This window comes from Pipistrellus kuhlii, unplaced genomic scaffold (assembly GCF_014108245.1).
Source record: "Pipistrellus kuhlii isolate mPipKuh1 unplaced genomic scaffold, mPipKuh1.p scaffold_m20_p_35, whole genome shotgun sequence".
Taxonomy (NCBI): Eukaryota; Metazoa; Chordata; class Mammalia; order Chiroptera; family Vespertilionidae; genus Pipistrellus; species Pipistrellus kuhlii.
The window spans coordinates 2006093-2027278 of NW_023425535.1; the positions used below are offsets into that span (position 1 = coordinate 2006093).

A 21186-nucleotide genomic window follows, 5' to 3' on the forward strand; every position below is an offset into this window, starting at 1 on the left:
TTTCTGTGCGTGACATGGTTATTGTAACCCTGGTTGTCTAACTGAGGGATACTTCTGTTGTTAGGCAATTCGCTCCTTGGACCTTGAGAATTTTAAAATGAGACATTCCTTTTCTTATCTGAGTAAGATGAAGACAGGCAGACAGTACACTTGTAATTTGATGGTGGAGCCCAGATCCTAACTGTTCTCTTTGCTTGCAGCCCCGGGTGACTGGTGGGAACCAGGGTTCAGGGACCACAGCCTGCCCACCCTCCCGGCTCACCATGGAGCCCACTCACAGGTGTAGACAGAGCCAAGGGCATCGGCTGGGGGATTTGTGTGGTGTTTTCACAGTGAAATTAAAGTGTGGCCACTCTTGCTGGGAAAAGAACAGGTATGAAGCCCTGAATCCGCACAGAGACCTGGAATATGCTCAACCCTGAGTGCGTGGGAGTCGGGGACTTGCTGAGCTGGGCGTCCTGGTGTGTGTGTGTGTGTGTGTTTGTGTGTGTGTATGTGTGTGTGTGACTCGCTGAGCTGGGCGCCTCCCGCCTTTCCTCCTGGAAACACACCTGTGCAACACCCCCTCCCTTCAACTCCCCCATCCCCAAGGACAACGCACTGTGTGGTGCCTCCACAGCTGCCGCCTCAACCCGGAGGGAGGCCTCTGTCCCGTCTTTCCCACATCCCGGAATGAAGGGCTCCAGCAGGAGCCCCCAGTGGGTGGGGCTGTGAGGACGGACTTGGCCGCCCCCAGAGAGGTGCCCGGTGGGCATCTCCTCACAGACCACCGCTGTCCATACTGAGAGATGGTTGCTGCACTCTGCTCCCTGAGTGCATTCAGCTGCTCCCCTCCAGGCCCCAGAGCCCATCCCCTTTAGAGCATGGAGCTCAGTCACTAACTCAGGACAGTCCTGACCTGACTCAGGTGCCAGGCCGCCCACAATGGCGGTCTTGGGTTCTCATCTTGGCCACCCGCAGGAGTGGAGGTCATGGCCTGGCAGGCACGGACACAGCCAGCAGGGGGCTCCCGGCTGCTGCTCTGTCCCCAGGGGAAGACGCTGCGTGGCCCACAGGCAGCGATGGGAGGTCTGGAGGGCAGGTGGCCCTTTCCTCACTCACCAGCTGAGACCCCCAGGCCCACAGAGGAGACAGGAGTTCCCAGAGGACCACGCCTGCTCCACGGTGTGAAAGGCCACATTTTCTTTATCAGAAAACAGCTTTCAGAGGAGAGTCCTCAGATAAGAAAACCCATTCTACGCAAGTGAATATTCTGCACGGCTGCCTCCCGGGGGGCGCCCAGCCATTTCTATGGAGCTGAGCTGGCAGTGGCTCTGTCTGAAGTGACAGGGGGTCACCCTGGGGGCCTTGTGTGACCTAGGGGGCTGGCCTTGGCCTACCCTGGAGAAAGAGGGGGGCCCAGTGCAGAGAGAATAGCCTTGAGGAGCCGGGTGGGTCCCCGAGTGGCAGGGCGAGGAGAGAAGGACCCGGAGGAAGGAAGGAAGGAAGAGGAAAGACGAGGAGCGGGTCTGGGATCAGAGAGAGGCTCAGAAGGGCCAGGTAGAGCCAGCAGCGCCCTCTCGGGGAGAGACCTGGGTGCTTTGAAGGGGGGTATTTTCAGAATCCCCGTTTTCTCTGAGATCTTAAGGACCTCAAGTGGCTGGGCATGTGATGAGTGAGGGAGTGTGTGTGTGTGTGTGTGTGTGTGTGTATGTATGTGGTGGTGGGGGGTAATGTCTGGGGAGGGAATAAACTCTTCTGGGTATTTTGGGGGGCTGAGGGGTGTTGTCTGCTATAATTCTCAAGAAATGCCTTCTGAGGCAAAGTCCTCTAGATCATTGGTAGAGATGATACCCAGGCTTGGAGCGTCTACAGTGCCCTCCGCTGGGGCCCCTGGGGGCGCCCTGGAGCTGGCACCTGCAGTGCGCTGGGCGGGGTTGCCAGGGGGCTGGGGGGCTGGCTGTGGGTCAGCAGGGTAGGTGCTGGGGGGCGCAGGGCGGGCTGCCTCCCAGGCACCAGGGCTCTGCCCGAGGAAGGTGGGGGCAGAGAGCTGAGAGGAGCAGCGCAGCGGCATCAGGGCCGTGGCGCGCAGGGGCCGGATGCCGGGGCACAGCACGAAGGGGGCGGCAAAGGCATCCAGCGGGAGTGGCTCTGGGAAGCCCTCCTCGGAAGCTGGGATGGGGACCTTGACATATCTGCCTGTCTCCGGGTCATAGAAGGTCTTCATTTTCACCTGGAGCGGCAGGTCGAAGACAAAGTACTCCCCGGACTGGGGGTCTTGGAGGACCTTCTGGGTGGCAGGGTACGGGGGCAGGGGTCTGAGGGACTGGGGCCCTCCGGGCCGCCTCGGGTCAGGCTCCGAGAAGGCGGCCACTGAGTGGCGGTGCGTGGGCGGGGGCAGGGCGCGGACGGCGGGGAACCTGGGCAGCAGCCTCTCCCCGGGGGACAGGGGCCCGGGGGCCGCGTCCTCCTCCCGGGCGCCGCCGGGCAGGTCCTGCGCCGGGTCCGCCTTCCTCCTCTTGCTGGCCAGCTTCTTCGCCCTCCGCAGGGCCTTCTCCGTCTTGGGGGGCACGGCCGGGGGCTTGGCTGCTGCCCTCTCCAGCTGAGCAGAGGGCTGTGCTCGGTCAGGGATGGCCAGGCCGGCGGCCACGTCCAGCAAGGAGCCTCCGGGAGAGAGGGCCCTGAGGTCCTCGGTGGACGGCTCCAGCTGGGGGTCGGCACCGGCCTCCCAGGTGAAGGCGTGCGTGAGATCCTCCCTCCGGGCCGCCCTGGTGGGGCCGGGGCTGGGGGTGGCCCAGGGGCCGGGCCGGGAAGGCTCCCCCGGCATCAGGCCCGGCTCCCAGGGGCCCTGAGCAGCGTCGTCCCACAGGCTGCTGGCCGCAGGGGAGTGGGCGCCGCTGCCCTCCAGCGAGCTGCTGTTGGGGGAAGCCGGGGGCTCCCCGGCAGCCAGTCTCCTCCCCGGGGGGCCCACGCGGGGTGTAGAGAGAAAGTGACTTTGGAAATCTTGCGTCTGCTCTTCCCAGGAGGTTCCGGGCTGCTGTGGGGGTGGCTGGCCTTGTGAGTCGCTTTCGGGCAAAGCGATGGTGGGGATGCGCCGCGGAGCCTCTGGCTCGCCCAGGTCTGAGGAGTAGCTCCTGCCCCCATCCGCCACAGCCTTCCACCCGGCGTCCGGGGGCGGCTTCCGCCCCTCACCCTCTCCTGGAAGAGGGGTGGACGAGACGCTGCCCTGGGCCTCCCTCCTGGCCACACCGGACGCCCAGCCCTGGTCCTCCGTCCCTCTGTGGGCCACGTGCTTTAAGGGTGGGCCCCTCAGGCTAGTGGGTGTTGGGGTGCTGGGCACTTCCTGGCTCTTGGGGGCACCCAGGCCAGCATCCTCGCCCCAGCCCGGCCTCGGCACCTCCTCCTCTCTGTGGCCACTGCCCAGCGGGTCCTCTGAGGACAAGGCCCTCAGCAGGGGCAGCATGACGGGCCGTATCACAGGCGTGGCCCGGAGGGTGTTGTCTTTGATGGCGAACAGCCTGTGCCTGTTGGGCGTGGACGATGGTGAGAGGCCTGTGTCCCTGCTCCCCCCGACCCATGCGCCTCTGAGGTCAGCCTCCTCCCGGGATGCCTTCCTGGGCCTCTCTCCACACACACCTCCCCCTGCGGCCCGCCATGCTCCCTGCCCGCTCTGCTCCTCCGCACACAGACACCCATCGCCCGCGGCGCGGTGCGGCTCCTCCAGCCCGTTCTGCTCTCTCTCTCCCGCACTCCCGCCATTCCTCCCGTCTTCCCGGGGGCTCTCGGGGAGACCCATCTTCTGCTGGTCCTCGAACGAGGCAAACGACTGATCGGAAGAGCTGGTGCTGAACTTGGCCTTCCCCTTGAGGGCAGGCACGAAGTCCGACTGGCTGTCGCTGTAGAACACGTCTTCCTCCTCGGGAGAAAGCGGCCCCGGGGAAACTTTCGGGGAGACCTTCTGGCTGAGGCTCGGATTGCGGAGTCCCGCCTCTCTCTCGGCCTCTGTCTCCTGAGAAACGGATCTGGAGAACCGGCTCTCCGGGCCGAGGGCCCGCAGGTGCTGCGCAGCCCGCCCCGCCTCAGGCTCCCCGCTGCAGAGCTTCAGGGACAGGTGCCTCCGGGGGCAGCTCTCCCTGGGGTCTGGGGCACCCACATCGGGGTCTCCATGGGTGGCGTCCTCATCGGCCTCCCCGTTGGCACAGAAGGGGGCAGTGGCGGCAGAGGGAGGTGAGCTGGGGGCCGGGTGGCTGTCTGCGGAGGCTGCACCAGGATCAGCCTTCGGGTCGCTCTGGGCCCTGACCTGCGGCAGAGGGGTGTCAGCTGGTCTCTCCTTACACAGCTCTCGTGGGGGGCTCTCCTCCAGCCCGTTGGGAAGGGCCATGCCGTTGCTCAGGGGCTCCTGGCTGCCTCTGCCTTTCTCGTCGGAGCCTTTTAGGAGGGGCGAGGGGCTGTATGTGCTCTTCACACACCTGCGCACGTCCTTGAGGTTGAACAGCAGGCTGGGGGCCCTGGCTCTGTAGCTGTCCCGGGGCTCGCTGGGCTCCTCCTGGTAGCCGTTGAGCTGCCCTGGGGGCGATGGGGTGCCCTCGGCTGGCGGGCTGAAGGACGGATCCAGGACGTGCTTGGTGGGTATGATGGGGGTCAGCAGCTTGCTGATGTTGAAAGGAGGAGGGTAGCCGTCACTGGGGTCCACACTGCCGAGAGCATCGTTTTCTGGGAACTGGCCCTGGGAGTTGTGCAAGGCCAGGCCTGGCCTGCGAGCCTGCTTCTCCTCCGAAGCCTCCTGCGTGCTTTCCGTGCCGCCTTTTCGCGTCTTTGCTTTCCTCCACGGGGCCTGGCTGGGCCTCGCCGGGAGGTCAGGCTGCGCGCTGGAGGCCCTGTCCTCCGTGGGGAATGCTGGAGCTCCCGGGTCCCTACACCTCCAGGGTCCCGAGGCGGAGAGAGTGCCCGCTGCCGGCCTGCTCTCTTCGTGCCCGCAGCTGGCCCGGGGGCGGCAGGGGGAGGCTCTGCTCGCAGGGGCCTGGGGCTCTCTTACCGAGGGCAGGTCCTCGCCGTGCTTGGGGGGTCTGCCTTCCGGGCCGGCCTCCGCCGGCTCCCTCCGCTCCGGCAGCCGGGGCTGGCGGCTGCTCCAGGACTCGAAGGCGCTGTTCTCACTGTGAAGGAAGGTGCCTCTGCGAGCCCACTCCTGGCTTCTCCCGGGCTCCCCCAGGGCCGGTCTGTGGGGCGGGGAGGAGAACGGGGGCTCCGATGAGCTGGCCCCGCTTTCGGGTGCTGGGAGGAGGCCGCCGGAGCCCTGGCAGGCTCCCTCGGGGCTCCGGGGGGGCTCCTGCTCTGTGTGCTTCCTGCCGGGCTGCGGGCCGGAGACCTCGGCGGGCACCCGCCTCACCGTCAGGAAGGCAGAGTCGAAGCAGAAGTTGACCCCGCTCTCTGGAAGAGGAGCGAACTTGGGGGTGGTTTTGATAGCCGGAGGCTTGCTGGTAGGAGGCCTGCTGTCGCACTGCTGGCTCTCAGGCCTGTCGAAGGATTTGATGAGTGAGGACACTTTGGAGATGGGCTTGCTGCTGCTCCTCAGGCCGGAAATGGGCACCTCCAGCCTCCTCTGGGCCGGCGTCAGCGGGGGGCTGCCTTTGGGGTACTCCTCCTCTCCTTGGACGTATTTGGGGAGCTGCTGGAACGTGGCAGCCCAGCCAGCGTGCTCCGTACCTTGCGACGGCAACTGGCTCCAAATGCCGCTCTTCCTGCGGGCGTGGCTCACCGTCCCCTGGTGCAAACTGCCAAGCACCTGGCGGGCGGGGTCTGGCGTCAGGGCCAGGTCTGAGTCACTGAAGGATGTATCCTCTGAGATGCACAGACTGCGGAACGCCCGGTCCGTGAGGCTGCTCACCTCCCGGTCGGCGTCGTCCAGCACGCTGCCGATGCTCGAGGTGTCGCTGAAGCCGTCTGCGCCCTTCTTGTTGCCCTGCATTGTCGCCGCCTGGGAGGCCTGTCCCTGGCCAGTCAGTGGGCTTCTCGGGGCGGTGGTTCTGGAAGGGCTAGGGGTATCCCTCGTCCCACAAAATCCGCTTCCCGTTGATCAGATGCAACTGCTTTCCCTGCAGAAGGAGAAGAGCAGGGTGAGAACAGGATATCCCATTAGTGGCCATGCAGGACCGCACACCGGTCCTGCGGCCGGGTGCTTGCCATGGCTAATGTTCTGTGTCAGCCTGGCTGGCCCCTGGTGCCCACTTTTTGGTCCAATGCCAGTTTGAAGGTATTTTCTTTAGATGTCATTAGCATTTAAGTCATAGACTTTGAGGAAAGCAGACTGCCCTCCATACTGTGGGTCACAGCCACACGACAGAGCCCTGAGGAGGAGGGAACGCTACCTCCAGTCCTTGGATGGCGGCTGCAGCATCAGCTCCGTGGGTACCAGCCTGCTGGCTGCGGACGCCGGGCTGGCCAGCCCCCACAATGGCACGAGCCAGTCCCTTAAAGCAAACCTCCCTGATGACACGTTGGCCAATGACTGACTGATTGCATAGATGATATGGTCCCATGGGTTACAATGGAGCTGAGAGATTCCCATCACTCAGTGGCCGAGGGGCCTCCCCAGTGCTCAGCACAGCGCATTGCTGCGTGTGGGGAGATGCTGTGCGAACACCCTGTCGCTGCCGGCCATTAACGGGGCAGCACACAGTCATGCACAACATGGCACTCGATGATGCCAATGAACGGTGATGTTGCTGGTCTTTGTGTTTGCTGTGCTGAACTGTTTACCTCTGTCTGAGATGTGCCCCTTCTCCTCACAAGAACATGCTTTCGGGGAAAAGTATGGGGTCTACACCAGCGGCAGCCTCACACACCTCGTGTTCGCGGAGCGCACCGCTTTCTCCTGTGCTTGATTCAGTCTCATGTGTTTTGTACAGTCACATGCTGAGCAGGCATGTACCCCAAGGCGAGAGCCTGTGCCATGCAGCCTGGTGTGTGCCAACTGGGTTTGTGTCAGCGCGCTCCGTGATGCCCGCACAGGGACAGAGCAGCACATGACTGGGCGTGCACATCCCACCGGTCTGGTCCCCTGGAGCCGGACTGATGTCGCGCTGGGGGTCCAGGTGGGTCACTTTCGCAGAGGTATCTTCCCTGGCCATCCAGGGGTATCCTTTTCACTGTCTCACAGTGGCTGGCTTATCTCGGTTGTACGGAGCACAGTCTAAAATTAAATTTACTTCTCCGTTGCCTGTTCCATCATCAGAGGTAAGATGGAGCTTAGGAGCCAGAGCTGTCTTTTCGCTGACTGACCTTGACCCACAGCCACCCAAGAGGGCCCAGTCCTCCAGGGCTGACATCTGGCTCCTCACTCTGCTGTGCCCTTGGTGTGGCCAATGGAGGTGCCAGGGAGGGGAGCCTGCTGCCCTCCCCCTGGGGCTGCAGAGGTGGCTTCACTCTTATTAAGTAACTCCACATTCTGGATCTCCCTAATTCTGTCCCTTCAACATTCTCTTCTTGTTTAATTTTAGAGAGAGGAAGGGGAGAGAGAGAGAGAGAGAGAGAGAGAGAGAGAGAGAGAAAGAGAGAGAGAGAAAAAGAGAGATATCCATTGCCATTGTCTCTGCACTCACCCCGACTGGGGATCAAACCCATAACCCGGGTATGTGCCCTTATTGGGAATCGAACCTGCCACCTTTTGGTATACCAATGGAACCATACCAGCCACAGCTCTTCTTTGTTTTTAAATAATGTTGAAATATCTATAACATAAAATTTGCCATCTTAACCATTTTTAAGTGTACAGTTCAGTCATATTAAGCACATTCATATTACCACCATCCATCTCTAGAACTTTTTTTAACTTGCAAGACTAAACTCTGTACCCATAAACATAACTCCCTATTCTCCCTTCCCACCAGCCACGTTCTGCCTCCATGAATGTGGCTACTCTAGGTACCTCATATATTGAAATGATGCAAGATTTGTGCTTTTGTGACTGGCTTATTTCACTCAGCGTAATGACCTTAAGGTTCATCCATGCCGTAGCATCCCTCCCTCTACGTGCTCAGTCTTGGTGGGGCTGAACGTCAAGGGCCTGCATGGACCTCGCGAGGCCCGTGCTGGTGAGACCAGGTTAGCCACTGTGCATGGTCCTGGAGCGGCAGGTTGGGATGTGCCCGGGCGTCCTGTGCAGCCTCGGAGCCTGCCTGCTCTTTCCTGCCTGGAACTGAACCTTCACCTTGAGTCTACAAGTTCTGTTCCGTACTTACCCATTCTGCTGAATGTGTCCAGTGTCTGCTTCTGCTGTGTGTGGCCACAGACCCTAGCTGATCTTGGGTTTGAGTTGTAGGAATGAGGGAAGCTCATTGATTAGAGGACTCAGAAAACGACCCCCTTTCTCTGCCTCGGGAAGGAGGAGACTCCGCCCCCCATTGGGGACCTCACTCAGATCATGTCTGCAGTCCCATCTGATTCGTCCCTAGGTTGGCCTCATCCTTCCCTCCTCCCCCGCCAACAACTAAAGGAGCTTCCGGGGGCTGGCTCTTGGGCTGGCGGTTCCATACCTGTCGCAGCAGTGAGGACTGCCCGGCCTGCCTCGCTGGGTTTTGGGATCCGTAGTTTTAAAACTTCTTCTCATGCTTGTGTTTGCTGTCCTCACTGCCCATCTAGAAAGAAGAGGAAGAATAATTTCAGTGGCACCCCAGTGACCAAAGGGCCAAGCACATGTTCAGTGCAGAAGATACCTCTAAATAGCAGCCATGCTCTTGGCCTTCATTTAAAAAAAATCTGCACTCGAACTCAATGGAATTCCAAGCATAGTCATTTTTGGTGAAAGCCAATATGAGACCAATTTATATTCCTCCCAACATTCACTAACTTGCCTGTGGTCCCAATACCTCCCAGAGCCTGTTCTAAGCCCCGGGCCTTCTCACAGGATGGGCCCAGCTGCGCATTGCTCTGTGCAGACCTGATCAGAGGCCCCTTTCTCTCCCACGTGCATTAATGATGCAGGTTTTGCAGTGAAGGAAATCAGAGCTGCAGAACTTTAATTCACGCATCACGCAGTAGCACAGGGTTCAATTTAGTGTTGGCAAGAGGCTTGGCTATCTATTCTGACAGCTAAAGAACAAAAAAGCTGCCCAGGAGAATTTTGAGAGTGCGGAGAATAAAGTGTAAACTAAAGTGAATCCACCAGACGCATTCTGAAGGAAGACCGTCTGGGCTCCCACCAGCCCTTCCTCACTGCCTCCTCCTCACTGCCAGGGTCATCGGTTTGAATCAGGATATGTCAACAAGCCAACCCTGAGCGAGTGGCGCCCTGAATCAGTGTTTTCTCGGGATGAGCAATGAAATATCCTTTGCATGCTCATTATTAAATTCCAACTCTTCCAAATGTCTTCTCCCATGATGCTTTTTTCCCTGTCATGTTGCCGATGCAGTTGAACTATCATGGATTGGAAACTTTGCAGAAACAATGCTTCCTCTCTCTGCTCCCTTACAAATGCCTCTGCATGACCCTCAGAGAACTCGTGGTGGGGGAGCTGGAGGTCGCCCCACCCCCTCTCTCCAGCCTATGGTGCACTGGGTGAGGGAGCTACAGGCCAGGTGGGTCCGGCAGTCCTTCTGTCTGTCTGTTTCCTGATCACCAACTGCTCACCACGTCTTCCTCAGTTCTCCTATTCCGAGTAGAATCATCTTTTAAAATCACTTGTATTGTTCTATTCCTGTGTCTCCCGTGACTCTGTCTTGCTAACAAGGCTTTGGGCTCCTGGGAGTGAGGTCCCTGCCATGTTGGCCTTTGACTGACAGGATGTTGGGCATGGAGGTCACTGGTCAATGTTTTCACTGCCCTTGCTGAGTTCCCTTCCCGGGCCCGGGGTGTGCTGACAGGCTTGAAGTGTGCAGACGGAGGCAGGCGCTCTGCTTGCCTCGTTCTCTGTGTTGCCCATGACGTTCCTGGCCTTCAGCAGCTCAGGCCGCATGGCCCCACAGCTCACCTTTGCTGGTCTGCCCGCGCTGTGAGGACAGGAAGTGGCCAGGAGAGGGGACTTGTCCGTGTCACCTCCTCGGAGCCCTGACCCAACTCTCCACATACGGCGCCTCAGCCCAGCCCCATGACTGAGGACATGTGACAGGCCACGAACCAGTCCTGGTGGATGACTTGGGAGGCCCCAGCTCCAGCCCCATAGTCATCCACGGGACGTGCACTGTCAGCTCCGTTTCCCAGAGGACACGGCGGAGCCTCAGAGAGGGGAAGATACATTCACTCTTGTAGTGTGCGTCCTATGCAACGTTTGACTATACTTCCCAGGAGTCAGAGTTATCTATGGAATTAATCATTCCACACTTACACTAACAGCATGCATTCATTGTTCATCTGAAATTCAATTTTTGCTGAAGGTGCTATGTTTTATCTGACAGCCTGAGGTCCTCACAACTTTTAGGACCCAAGGTGGATCCCAGTGGGAGTGGCCAATACAGTGAGTGCCCACCGGGACGACTTGCTTACAGGGCACCCCTCACTTTGGCACCCATTCTCTTGTTTAGCTCTCACGACCCCTGTGAGGGGGTAACCAGGCCTTATTGTCCCCATTTTCTAGTGGGTAAGTCCAAGCACAGAGCGGTGTGGACGACTGCTCAGTGTCACATAGCATCAAAGGAGAGACCTGGGCTGGGACTCACCTGACCACCCTGCACCTTGTTCAGGGTACAACCCTAGCCACGGTCACGGCTCAGATGCACAAGGCTTGAGCCTTCTAATATGATTGGCTGGAGTTCAAGGGAGGATTGAGGACAGGAGAGGGTACGTGAGGCAAGGGGGGCCTTTATATCTATTTACGTCCCAACCGTTTTCTCCACTCAGTGTTTCTCTGTGAGGTCAGTGAGTCCAGGGCCTTCTGGGGGGAGGCCCGTGGCGGGTGCAGAGCGGGAGGGATGCTCTCCAGCGTGGAAGGAGGTAGTTCAGTCCTCTCCGCGGCCTGCGTCTCTGCACAGGAAGCCGCTGGGGTTTGCTCTGCTGCTGGGTTGACCACTTGCCTGTGGTGTGGTTTTTGAGCCCAAGCTCTTTGGGTGGATTTAATTACCTTAATTGAGTGGTGTTTCCACTTCTCAGGAAAGGGAGAGCAGGAAGCCAGCGAAGATGACAGGGGCTGGCTTTATCACACCCAGAGGCCCTCGCAGATCGGAATTGATTTCTCTCACTCCTCTTTCGGGGTGGTTTTGAGTCATTGACTCGGGCGTGCTTTGAGGAGCGGTTCAGGGGAGTGAGCTGTGACAGATGGCCCGTTCCGGCCGGTGGCCATGCAGACCTCCCGCTCGTGGCCTCCACCACCACACCCACTCCCGTCGGGCTTGCCCTGGAGCCCTGCCCTCATGGCCAGTGTGGGCCAAGCTCTTGACCTCTCCGTGCCATCGCCCACAGCCCTTCTGCTTGCTGCTTCAGGGGCCATGTCCTTGTCTGTGTCCTACAATAAAATGGCAAATCGACTTCCTTCAAAGGGAGCGTGTGGGCGGCAGGCCTCAGCCCTGTGCTGTGGTGCCTGTTCTCACTCCTTCCTCACGGAGACAGCAGGGGGAGCCCTCCCTGCCCATCTTACAGCAGAGGATACCAAGGCTACCGTGCAGGGCCCCCCCAGGCCCGGTGCATGTCAGAATGGGAATCCAGGGTATCCCCAGAAATGTGGCTGAAGAAACCAGCTTGTGTGGGCTTGCTGGCCTCATGGAGCCGGCTGCGAGCGGTGGTCACAGCTGCGGTGGGTGTCCTGCTGGCCTCGGGAGAGAGCTCAGCAGCCTAGAGCTTTCTTTCTGGGCTCAGCCCAGCCTCACTCCCGAACCTGGCCTGGGTCCCTGTCTGGTCTGCTGTGTCTGGAGGGGACGTTTCCTCCGGAGCCTCTGAATGTTGCCCAGACATGGGCTGTGTCTGCAGTCAGAGGCCAGGGAGCCCACACAGCAAGCACTGGGCCTGGTCCACTTGAAGGCTTCCCCGGGCAGCACCGGCACCAGGCCTCTGACACCTGGGACGCCCAGTCACAGGAGGAAAGGGGATAAGTACAGCATGGAGACCTGAGGGTGGGGGCTGGCTCTCTGGGCAAACGCCCTGCTGTGCAGCACCAGTGGACTTGCTACTACTGACACGTCAGGGAGAAGTTGGGGTGAGGTGCACAGAGGCCCTCATGCTGTGCACTTTGGGGGCTCCGGGAGGCTATTCGGTAGTGGCCTCACTGCGCACAGCTCTCAGCGGCTCATCTTCAAGCTGCTTCTGACCATTCCTGGTGGCCAGGCACTGCAGGACAACCCCTGGAGCTCTGGCCGCCAGGTGGATGGACTCAGCCTGCACCTCCTCCGGGCACGCCCTCGACCAGAAGGAGCTGAGACCTGGCACTGCCCGCTTCTCGGCCTTGCTCTAGCAGGGGCCTTGGTGGCTAGATGCCACTTGGCCAAGGGGCCCTGAGTCCTTCTGTGGGCTCAGAGGTGCCTGATTTAGTTCTATAGGAGCAACTACACTGGCATCGAGGGTACAAATGGGGCAGAAAAGAGCCGACCCGAGGGAGCCTTGCCCTCACCTCGCTCAGGCCCCCAGAGCTGGCTGAGTACCTTTCACATCTACTGCGCAGGAGGGCCAAAGGGGAATTGTCTCAGAGGCAAAAAACTGGGGAACAAGACAGGACAGACTGGCAGGGATGGTTTTGTTGCTCAGCCCTTTGACCCCTTGGTCTTCTTGTTAGATCCCACCCATAGTCTAGGGGCCAAGCCCAAAGTGACCTGGGGCCCAAATTCACCCCTGGCTGAGAACTGCTGCGATACAAACAAGGAGAGAGCTTTAGTCCAGCCTCTGCAACATCATTCGTTCATTCACTCATTCCTTTCTTCCTTTATCCCTTCCACATTTCCCAGAATATATTGCCTTGGATTCTGGAAACAGTAGGACTGAAATAAGATGGGAGACCTGCTGAAGTCCTGCTTCCCAGACAGTGCCATCTTGGGCAAGCTGCTGAGCCTCTCCCTGCACCTGTGAAATGGGGACAATAAAAATAGCCTGGCTCACCCGGTGTGGCTCTGGGGATGAGTGTCAACCTATGAACCAGGAGGTCATGTTTCAATTCCAGTCGGGGCACATGCCAGGGTTGTGGGCTCAATCCCCAGTGTAGGGTGTGCAGGAGGCATTTTCTCTCATCATTGATGTTTCTGTCTCTCTCCTTCTCCCTTCCTCTCTGAAATTAATAAAAATATATTTAAAAAATAAATAACCTGGGCTCCACCCCATCCCCTGGGTGGACTGCTCCCCAGACTGGAGAGGAAAGAAATTATCATGCAGTTGGTCCTGGAGACAACCAATGCTCCAGATGCTCAGAGCCACCTGACTCCCTGGGTCCTGGGGCTCCCCTCAGTGAGGCCTGGCCCTACAGCCCTGTTTCTGCTGCAAGTGCTGGGCAGCGAAGGGTGCCCTTTCTCTGCCCATCTCCCCAGAGCAGAGGGTTCACACTTGTTTAGTTTCCCCTGAACACACAGTAAGAAATATATTTACATCACGGCACAGCACATGCATGTGTGTGTGTGTGTGTGTGTGTGTGTGTGTGTGTATATATATATATATATATATAGATAGATAGAAAATTCATGGAGCAAAACCTACTCAGCTTATATGTATTGTCTAATATTTCTATTCTATTCTTTAATTTAAAAAATGTATTTGCAAAAATAAAAAATAAAAAAGTAAGTGATTTCTGTACCCAATAATGAGATATGATCTGAAGGGTTTTAGAACTGCTGCGATAGAAACAGTTCTGATCAGGCTCAATTGCCGCTGCCCTGTTCATAGTGATGCTGGGTTTTCATTGGATGGAGAAATGGAGACATGAGGCCCCAGCACTGTGACTGGCATGGTCTGGGCAGACTCACATGGGAGAGGGGAGACACCTGGGCAGTGGGTCCATGGGCCAAGCTTTGCCTTTTTGTTTCAGTGCTGTATCTTAGTGCCTGCCCAGTGCTTGGGCCCCGCACAGGGCAATTCATTAAACAAACAAATGAATAAATAAGAGAAATTCCCATTTATTGAGCATCCAGCATAAGACAGGCATTTTATATACTCCAATATTATCTATTCATATTTATTACTAGAGGCCCGGTGCATCAAAATTCATGCACTGGAGGGGGTGTCCCTCAGCCCAGCCTGCTTCCTCTCACAGTTTGGAAGCCCTCAGGGGCAGGAGGCAACCTGGTGATCAGAGGAAGGTGATGCCCCCATCACACCTCTGCTGCTGCCACTGCCAGCAGCGCAAGCCTCATCTGGCCCCAGTTTCCTGAGGCTTGGGTGTCCCTGGGGGGCTGAGGGAAGGTCTGGCCACACCGTGTGCCTGCCACCCCCAACCCCTGTGGGGCTGTAAGGACTGGGGGACTCCAGTGGGGTTGAGGGGATTAGGCACTGCCATCTTGTGGCTATGGGCACTGCCGTCTTTGTGATGGCGTGACGATCAATTTGATATTCCCTCTTTATTAGATAGGAGGATTATGTAACTAATACTTGCAACAACCTGTGAAGTAGAAATTACCCTTGTTCTTTACAGAAGAGGGAACTGGAGTCCAGAGAAGTTTAATGCCTGGTGGAGTGGGGCTTGGACCTGAGGCTGCTGGAGAGGGTCCCTTGGAGAGGGTCTCCTTGTTCAGAGAGCAGCCCCTGCAGAGGCTTCCAGGGAAAGGCACTCCGGGGGTGGAGGGTTGGAGGTGGGGTGTCCCCCCTCAGCAACCATCCTCTCTCCAGCCCTTGGAGTGTTCCAGGCTTGAGCAAAGAAGTCCCAGGAGGGGAGGGGGGCTGCAGAATTCTCACCATCTGTGGACCCTGTTCCTCCCTCTGTGAGCGGGTGCCGTGGGGCTGGGCAAAGGCAGAGAGAGCTATCACTGAGCATCAGAACCCTTGGGGGCCTCCACATACTCATCCTATCCATCCAGCTCCTGCTACCTGACAAGCACTTCATTTTTTTTAAATCTTCAGAAGATTTTCAATTATAGTTGACATTCAATATTATATCCATAACCTCATTCAATGGTTACAACCTCTAGGAAAAATAGGTGTCAGGGAGCAGAAGAGTGGGGATTCAGAACCAGATCTCTGTCCTATCTGCCTCTGCCCTCCCTATCCAGCCCAGGCAGAGAGGGGCATCAGATGTGACATCCTCTGCAGGGAAGGGAGTGTGGAAACCTTTCTCTTAGCATCTTCTCTCCTGTCTCCCAAGGTCCACCTCTTCCTAGCGGGAGCTCTGCATTAGTAAGGCCAGAGAAGGTGCTTGTTGAACCTGCCTGTTCTCTGGGGAGCATGCAGAAGACACCCTCTTCCCTGACTCTGTGGCACACACACACACACACACACACACACACACACACACACACAGAACCCGCTGTCCCTTCCCTCTGGAGGCTGGGAGTAGATGGGAGATGGGTTGGCAAATAACAGCTGTCCTTTCTCCAGCAGTGTGGCAGAGGGCAGCCCGGCTGTGCCACGGAAAGAAAGAGAGAGAGAACTTCCCTAACAGGAGGGACACGGTCACAGGGCCGAGAACACACCCCACCTTCCTTATGGGATCCCTGTGGAATGTGCCACAGAGGCAAGAAGAATTCAGACGTGGCCACTCAGGTACCCCTGATCGCCGAGTGCTTCAAACAAGCCCATTCGGGAAAAGCAGGGCTGGTGCTCACCAAACCCTGGCAGCGCCACCCCCCCCCCCCCTGCCCCGATGGGCAGTGCAATGTTGTGGGAAGGGCATGGTCTAGAGCCAGACCTCCCGAGTGTGGCCCCCGGGGTGCTGGCTAAGAGGGGTCCTCGGCACACTGCAGAATGCTTTGTGCTTGGTTTCCTCCTCTGGGAAAGGAAGTACGAGTAGCGCTGCCTCAGGGCCATCATGAGGACCCGTGATGCCAGCCTGGGACAGGGCAGCCCTGGCCAGTATCTGTGAGTGTCACTGTTGTCCCCACCATGCAACCTGCTTACCCCAAGCCGGGGACCCGGGACCACGAGGGTGACGTTGCCTTTCCCAGACACAAGGGAGAGGAGCCAGGCAGCGACTGACTAGAATACCCGAAGGTGCCCCATCCTGGGAATCACCTCATGTCGCCCTCTGGGCTGGTTCCAGCCTTAGCAAACCACTCAGGTCTCATTCTTGAACTTGGTGGCAGCCGCCCTGTAGCAGGATGGGTGCTGTGCGACCCCCTTGGACCTGGGACCACAGCTCCGAGGCAGGTCCCGAAGCCACCTGGGGAGCCTTGTGCGCTCTGTGACAATTTAGATGCCCTGCCCTTGAGGTTTAAGATGAAGGTTAGGCAAAACCAGCTACAGTTTCCACTGCCTTTCTCTCCCTTGGGCAGGGGAGGGGGGAAGAGAGGTGGGGCAGAGCAGGGTGTCCCTGATGCGGGTGGGCGCTCAGCTGCCCAGACACTGCCACGTGGCCGTGTAGTGGGAGCATCATTCCCCTCTAGGCTGGGCCCTCATCTCAGATGCTGAGAGAGCCCGGAGCTCTGGCCTCCAAGGAGGGTGGTAATTGTGTGTGTCAATGTGCAGTGGTCACAGGGTGGTTCCCCTGCACGGTGCCAGGGCTCCCCTGCAGAGCGGGGACATGACCAGCGGAGCCCTGCGCTTGATCTTTGGTGACCTCTGGAAGGAGAGCCCCAGGCTGCAGTCCAGGCAGGAGAGGAAATGGACACATAGGACCGCGGAGGAGAGAATAGCGCTTGCATTTCTGTCACGTGCCTGGCACTTTCCATGTTTGCTCACTTCATGCGCAGAGGACCTTTGAGACAGGGTTCCGTGGTTGGCAGCGACGCTGCTGGTCCCCGTTTTTCCGACGGGAAGCTGAGGCCCAGGGGCTTGCTGGGAAGGGCAGAGCCGGCCTGAGGACACTGCTGAGCACTGCCAGGCCTCCTGGGAGCAGCGGGACGCAGGCTCTGCAGGGTGGGCTGCCTGGGCCGTGGCCGCTCTAAGGAAGGTTTGGCTCCTGGGAGTGGCCCGGTCTTCAGAGGCTCCGGGATGTGATGTGTGCTCCAGGTCTACGGGCAGTTGGGGAAAGATGTGAGCTCTGAACTCAGGCCCCACATGTACATCTCAGGCCCGGGAGCTGTGCATATGGGCCCTCTGTGTACCGTGCCCTCTCCAGCCAGGCGGGAAACTGACCCAGGGCCAGGGGGCTCTGGAGCCAGCCACTGCTCCTGAAGGCACTAGCTGTCTTAACTGCTGGAACTGTGTGTGTGTGTGTGTGTGTGTGTGTGTCCAAACTGACTCCTCTCCGGGAGTGCTGTGCAGCAGGGGTCAGCGAACTTTTTCTGCAAAGGGCTGAATAGTGAATAGTTTTGGTTTTGTTGGTCGTATGGCTTGGGCTATTGGACCTAAGGGCTGCCACGCTGGATGACGTCGAGGACAGAACCAAGCATGTGCGGAAGCACTTGGCCTAGGGCCTAACTTGGCCAGCAGCTGCCCTAATGAAAACGTCGGCCACCCTGAAGAAGTGGCTGAGTTCTGACCCCTTGACCTTTGCAGCCTTTGAGCCTGGCCTGCCTCAGAGAGGGGCAGACGGGGCCAGCGAGGGACGAGCTGGTGCTGTGTGCGGTGAGGCTGCAGCACAGGCCAGTCGGATTGCAGCCTGGAGCGCCCCAGTGGCTGCAGGTGGGCTCCGAGGGGAGGCCGGGGACCAGCCTCCAGACCCAGCGGGTGTGGGGAGAGCACTGGTTACTCCAGCGAGCAGTGTCCTCTTCTCTGGCCCTCCTCAAGCTCCCGCTGAACCTCAAGGTAGGAGATGGTCGAGATGGAAGCCCTGCCTCCGCTCAGCCTGGCCGTCCCGCGGCAGCTCAGGCCCACTCTGGAAGGGGCTCCCGGACCGAAGGCTCCCCACACCCGGGACCCGGGAGGCCCGGCCCCGCCACACCGGGTGGCAGCGTTTCGTCCGGCTGGAAGTCCTCCTGGGCCAGAAGCGAGGTCACGAGGACGCTCCTCCCACTCCCACGTGCTGGGGTTCCTTTCTCCTCTCCCCGAAGACATGGATCTGTCTGTCTGAGCTGGGAGGAGGCCGTGCTTGGCTGGCTGTTCAGACGCTGTTGCTATCACATTCCCACACACTCCAGCTCCATTCTCAAGCTCGGGGCTGCCGATGACATCCCCCCAGGGGAATGCACTCTGCGCCACGCGGCCTGCCATCGTCCACCCGAGACCCAGGTCAGCTGAGCGGCTGCGAGGCCCATGTCACTCACACACAGGCCCCCCAGGGCATGCTCCACAGGGAAGCCGCCGCCTACGGGTGACATCTCAGCAGAGCCCCACTCGCCCCACTCCGGGGTCTAGACTCACGTGCCTCTCCTTGTCCTCACCTCTCCATCCACCCGACCAGCGCGAGTCCCCTGCCGGGAGGCTAGTGGAAGCTGAGCGGTGTTTGGCTTCCCCGCTGCACTAAGGAAGTGCAGACTGAGTGGGAGGGCCGTGTGGGCTGGATTGGTGAAATGTGGTGTGAACCCTCCATGGAAATAAGAACAAGACCCACTGCAGGCTGGGAAGTGCCAGCACTGCGGGTCTGAGGAAGGCGGCCTTCTCCGAAAGCCCCCTCGTCTGTGGAATCCTGGATGGAGGGAGAGAAAGCCCCAGAGACAACAAGGAAGGCCGCCGGGCCAGCGCTGGCGGGCCGGTTCCAGCGGAGATTCCTGGTGCGGGCGGAGGGACGGGCTATTTCCAGACCGGGGCTTCCCCTCTCTGTGAGGGTCTCTAGGCTTCCTCCGCGCCAGGAACAAAGAAGCGGAAAATAACAAGAACCGGTGAGGGTCCGTGACCCGCTCCGACCGTCCCTGCCTCCTCCACGTACCTCTGTTGGGTGTCACAGGATCCGAGCCCGCTGTCCCCAGCACCCAGCATCCCACCAGCCCCCCGCCCCCCCTGCAGGACAGTGGCTCACACCCCGGTGAGCTCTGGTCACCAGACAGCAGGCACAATTGTCCCCTCCCACAGACTCAGGGCAGACACTCGCTGGACTCAGGTCACCTGGAGACGTCTATTTATAAACCGTCCTGATAAGCATAATCCGCCCTGCTTAGCCCGGCCAGACTCCACCGCAAAGCTCCCGCCGGTGGCAAAGGAACATTTCCTCTCCAGCCAGACGGGAAGCTGGCCCGAGGGCAGGGGGCTCCTCAGCCAGCCACTGCCACCGAAGGCGCTAGCTGTCTTAACTGCTGGAACTCTGTGTGTGTGAGTGTGTGTATGTGTGCAGGTGCATGTGTGTGTGTGTGTGTGTGTGTGTGTGTGTGTACCAAACTGACTCCTCCTGGAAGTGTTGTGTAGCAGGGGTCAGCAAACTTTTTCTGGAAAGGGCTGAATAGTAAATAGTTTTGGTTTTGCTGGTCATATGGCTTGGACTATTGTAACCTTAGACAGTATGTAAGTGAATGACTGTGGCTGTGTGCCAATAAAACTTTATTTACAAAATCAGGCACCCAGCCCATAGCTGTGGTCTACCAACCACTGCTATAAAGGGAACTCAAACACTGGAAAATGGAACCTCATTGAACATGAACATCTGTTCAATCTACTCTTTAAGATTGCTATACTTGGGTTTTTTTTTAAAAAAAATACTTCAGTGTTTATTATAATAGGGACAGAGGTGTTTAAAAATTGGTCCATAATTTAGTTGTGTGTGTGTGTTTTTTAAGTAGCCTTTATTTCTTGGGCAGTTTTTTGTTCACAGAAAACCTGAGCCATTGGGTGAAGCATACAAAACCTTCCCATCCAGTCCCTGCCTCACCTGCAGAGCCTCTGCCACTATCAACACCCAGGGGGTGTCTTTAGGTCCTTACTAACGATAATATTTTTGAGGCTATCTAGCTATCCACAGATATTCAATATTGTTCTCCTCAATAGTCAATTCTTCTCCACAAGAAAGAACAAAGATATGGTTTTAGATTCGGTCAGGATTTGCTGTGCAGGAGTCTGGTGAGAGACCCCAGATTGTGGGGACATTCAGTCTGGCGGGGGCCCCATGATCAGGGCACGCAGCTCCACGGGCCAGGCTGTGAATGGACAGTTGTCCTCTTTGTTGCAGCTGGTGCGGCCCTGCCTGGCCCAGGGCTGGAGGACACAGGTAGTCACTCCTGCCACGGAGCATGTGCCTGGGGGTCGCCCACAGTGGCCTCCGCACAACCACAGGCCCGAGCCCCCTGAGCCAGTGGGGGCAGGGTGGCCGGGCAGATGCACGCAAGGACAGACGCACAGGTCGGTACCATGTACTCCGTAAGGCCTATGCCTCAGGGCCACACAGCTGCCACGCACCCATGCACACCCGCACTCTGAGAAAGGCGGCCCCCAATGGCCCCTCAGCACCACACCGCCCCGCAGGGCACCCTGGCCCCGAACTCCATCCCCGAGGCGCTGGCCCAGACCGAACGCCCTCTCTGCTGCGGGAGCCGCGCCCCCGCCTCCTCTCAGGAACCCGTGTCTGGTCCTACCTTCCACGCGGCGCTGCTTGCTCTTCGGCCTCCCCGGCTGGGAGAGAACCCCGACTTTCCCAGCAGCCGGAACCTCTGCCCTTGCTCGCTGGCCGCCAGGAGCGGAGGTGGCAGACCCACACCTCCTCTTTCGCACGCGCCTCCCACCTGAGGAAGATCAGAGACCCGACCACGGCCGGAGCACGGGAAGCGTGCCTGGTGAGGGCCCCGCCGGGAAACCAAATGGTGTGCTCGGTGGGGAAGAGGCACACTGCAACACCCGCGTGGTGTCAAGTAACAGTCAGATTAAACAAACAGCCTCAGCGGCTATTTTTACATCCAGATCAGCCACGGGCAATAGATAACTCGGGGAGCGAGACACGGCCGGCCCCCGAGCTGGACCCTAACCGTGAAGCCAGATCCACCCGGGAGGGTCTCCAAAGGGCCCCAGCACCCAGTGAAAACGCCCGGGTGCAGAGGAGAACGTTGGGCGGGGGACGGCGAGGGCGCAGCGCTGGGACTGGGACCCAGCGCCGGCCCGCTGATGCCCTGGGCAGAAATAGCCCCTTTCATCATCGCTCAGAGGCCGCGGCTGCATTCCTCGAGTTAGGAGCTGCCTCTGTGGTGCTTTTGGAGCAAAACAACATGCCCAGCTGCGGGCCGGGCAGGCCGGGCGGGGTGTCCGGGGCAGAGTCACAGAGGAGTGTGAGATACAGTCAGGAAAGAGGCAGGGCCGGCTCCCACCGGCGAGCCTGGTCCTGCAGGCCCAGCGGAGGGCAAGATCCGAGCGCGGTGACA

At 58.9% G+C, this 21186-nt stretch overlaps 1 protein-coding gene across 1 annotated transcript; it reads right to left on the reverse strand.

Moving 5' to 3' along the window:
- Nucleotides 1-1361: 1361 nt before the first annotated feature.
- Nucleotides 1362-20540, reverse strand: CUNH10orf71 (chromosome unknown C10orf71 homolog). Its single transcript, XM_036461295.2, has 3 exons — nucleotides 20410-20540; nucleotides 8511-8612; nucleotides 1362-6071 (listed from the first exon to the last, which is right to left on the reverse strand). Exon 3 carries the CDS (start codon nucleotides 5942-5944, stop codon nucleotides 1781-1783), a length of 4164 nt encoding a protein of 1387 aa, XP_036317188.1. The 5' UTR covers nucleotides 5945-6071; nucleotides 8511-8612; nucleotides 20410-20540; the 3' UTR covers nucleotides 1362-1780.
- Between the last annotated feature and the right edge of the window lie 646 nt (nucleotides 20541-21186).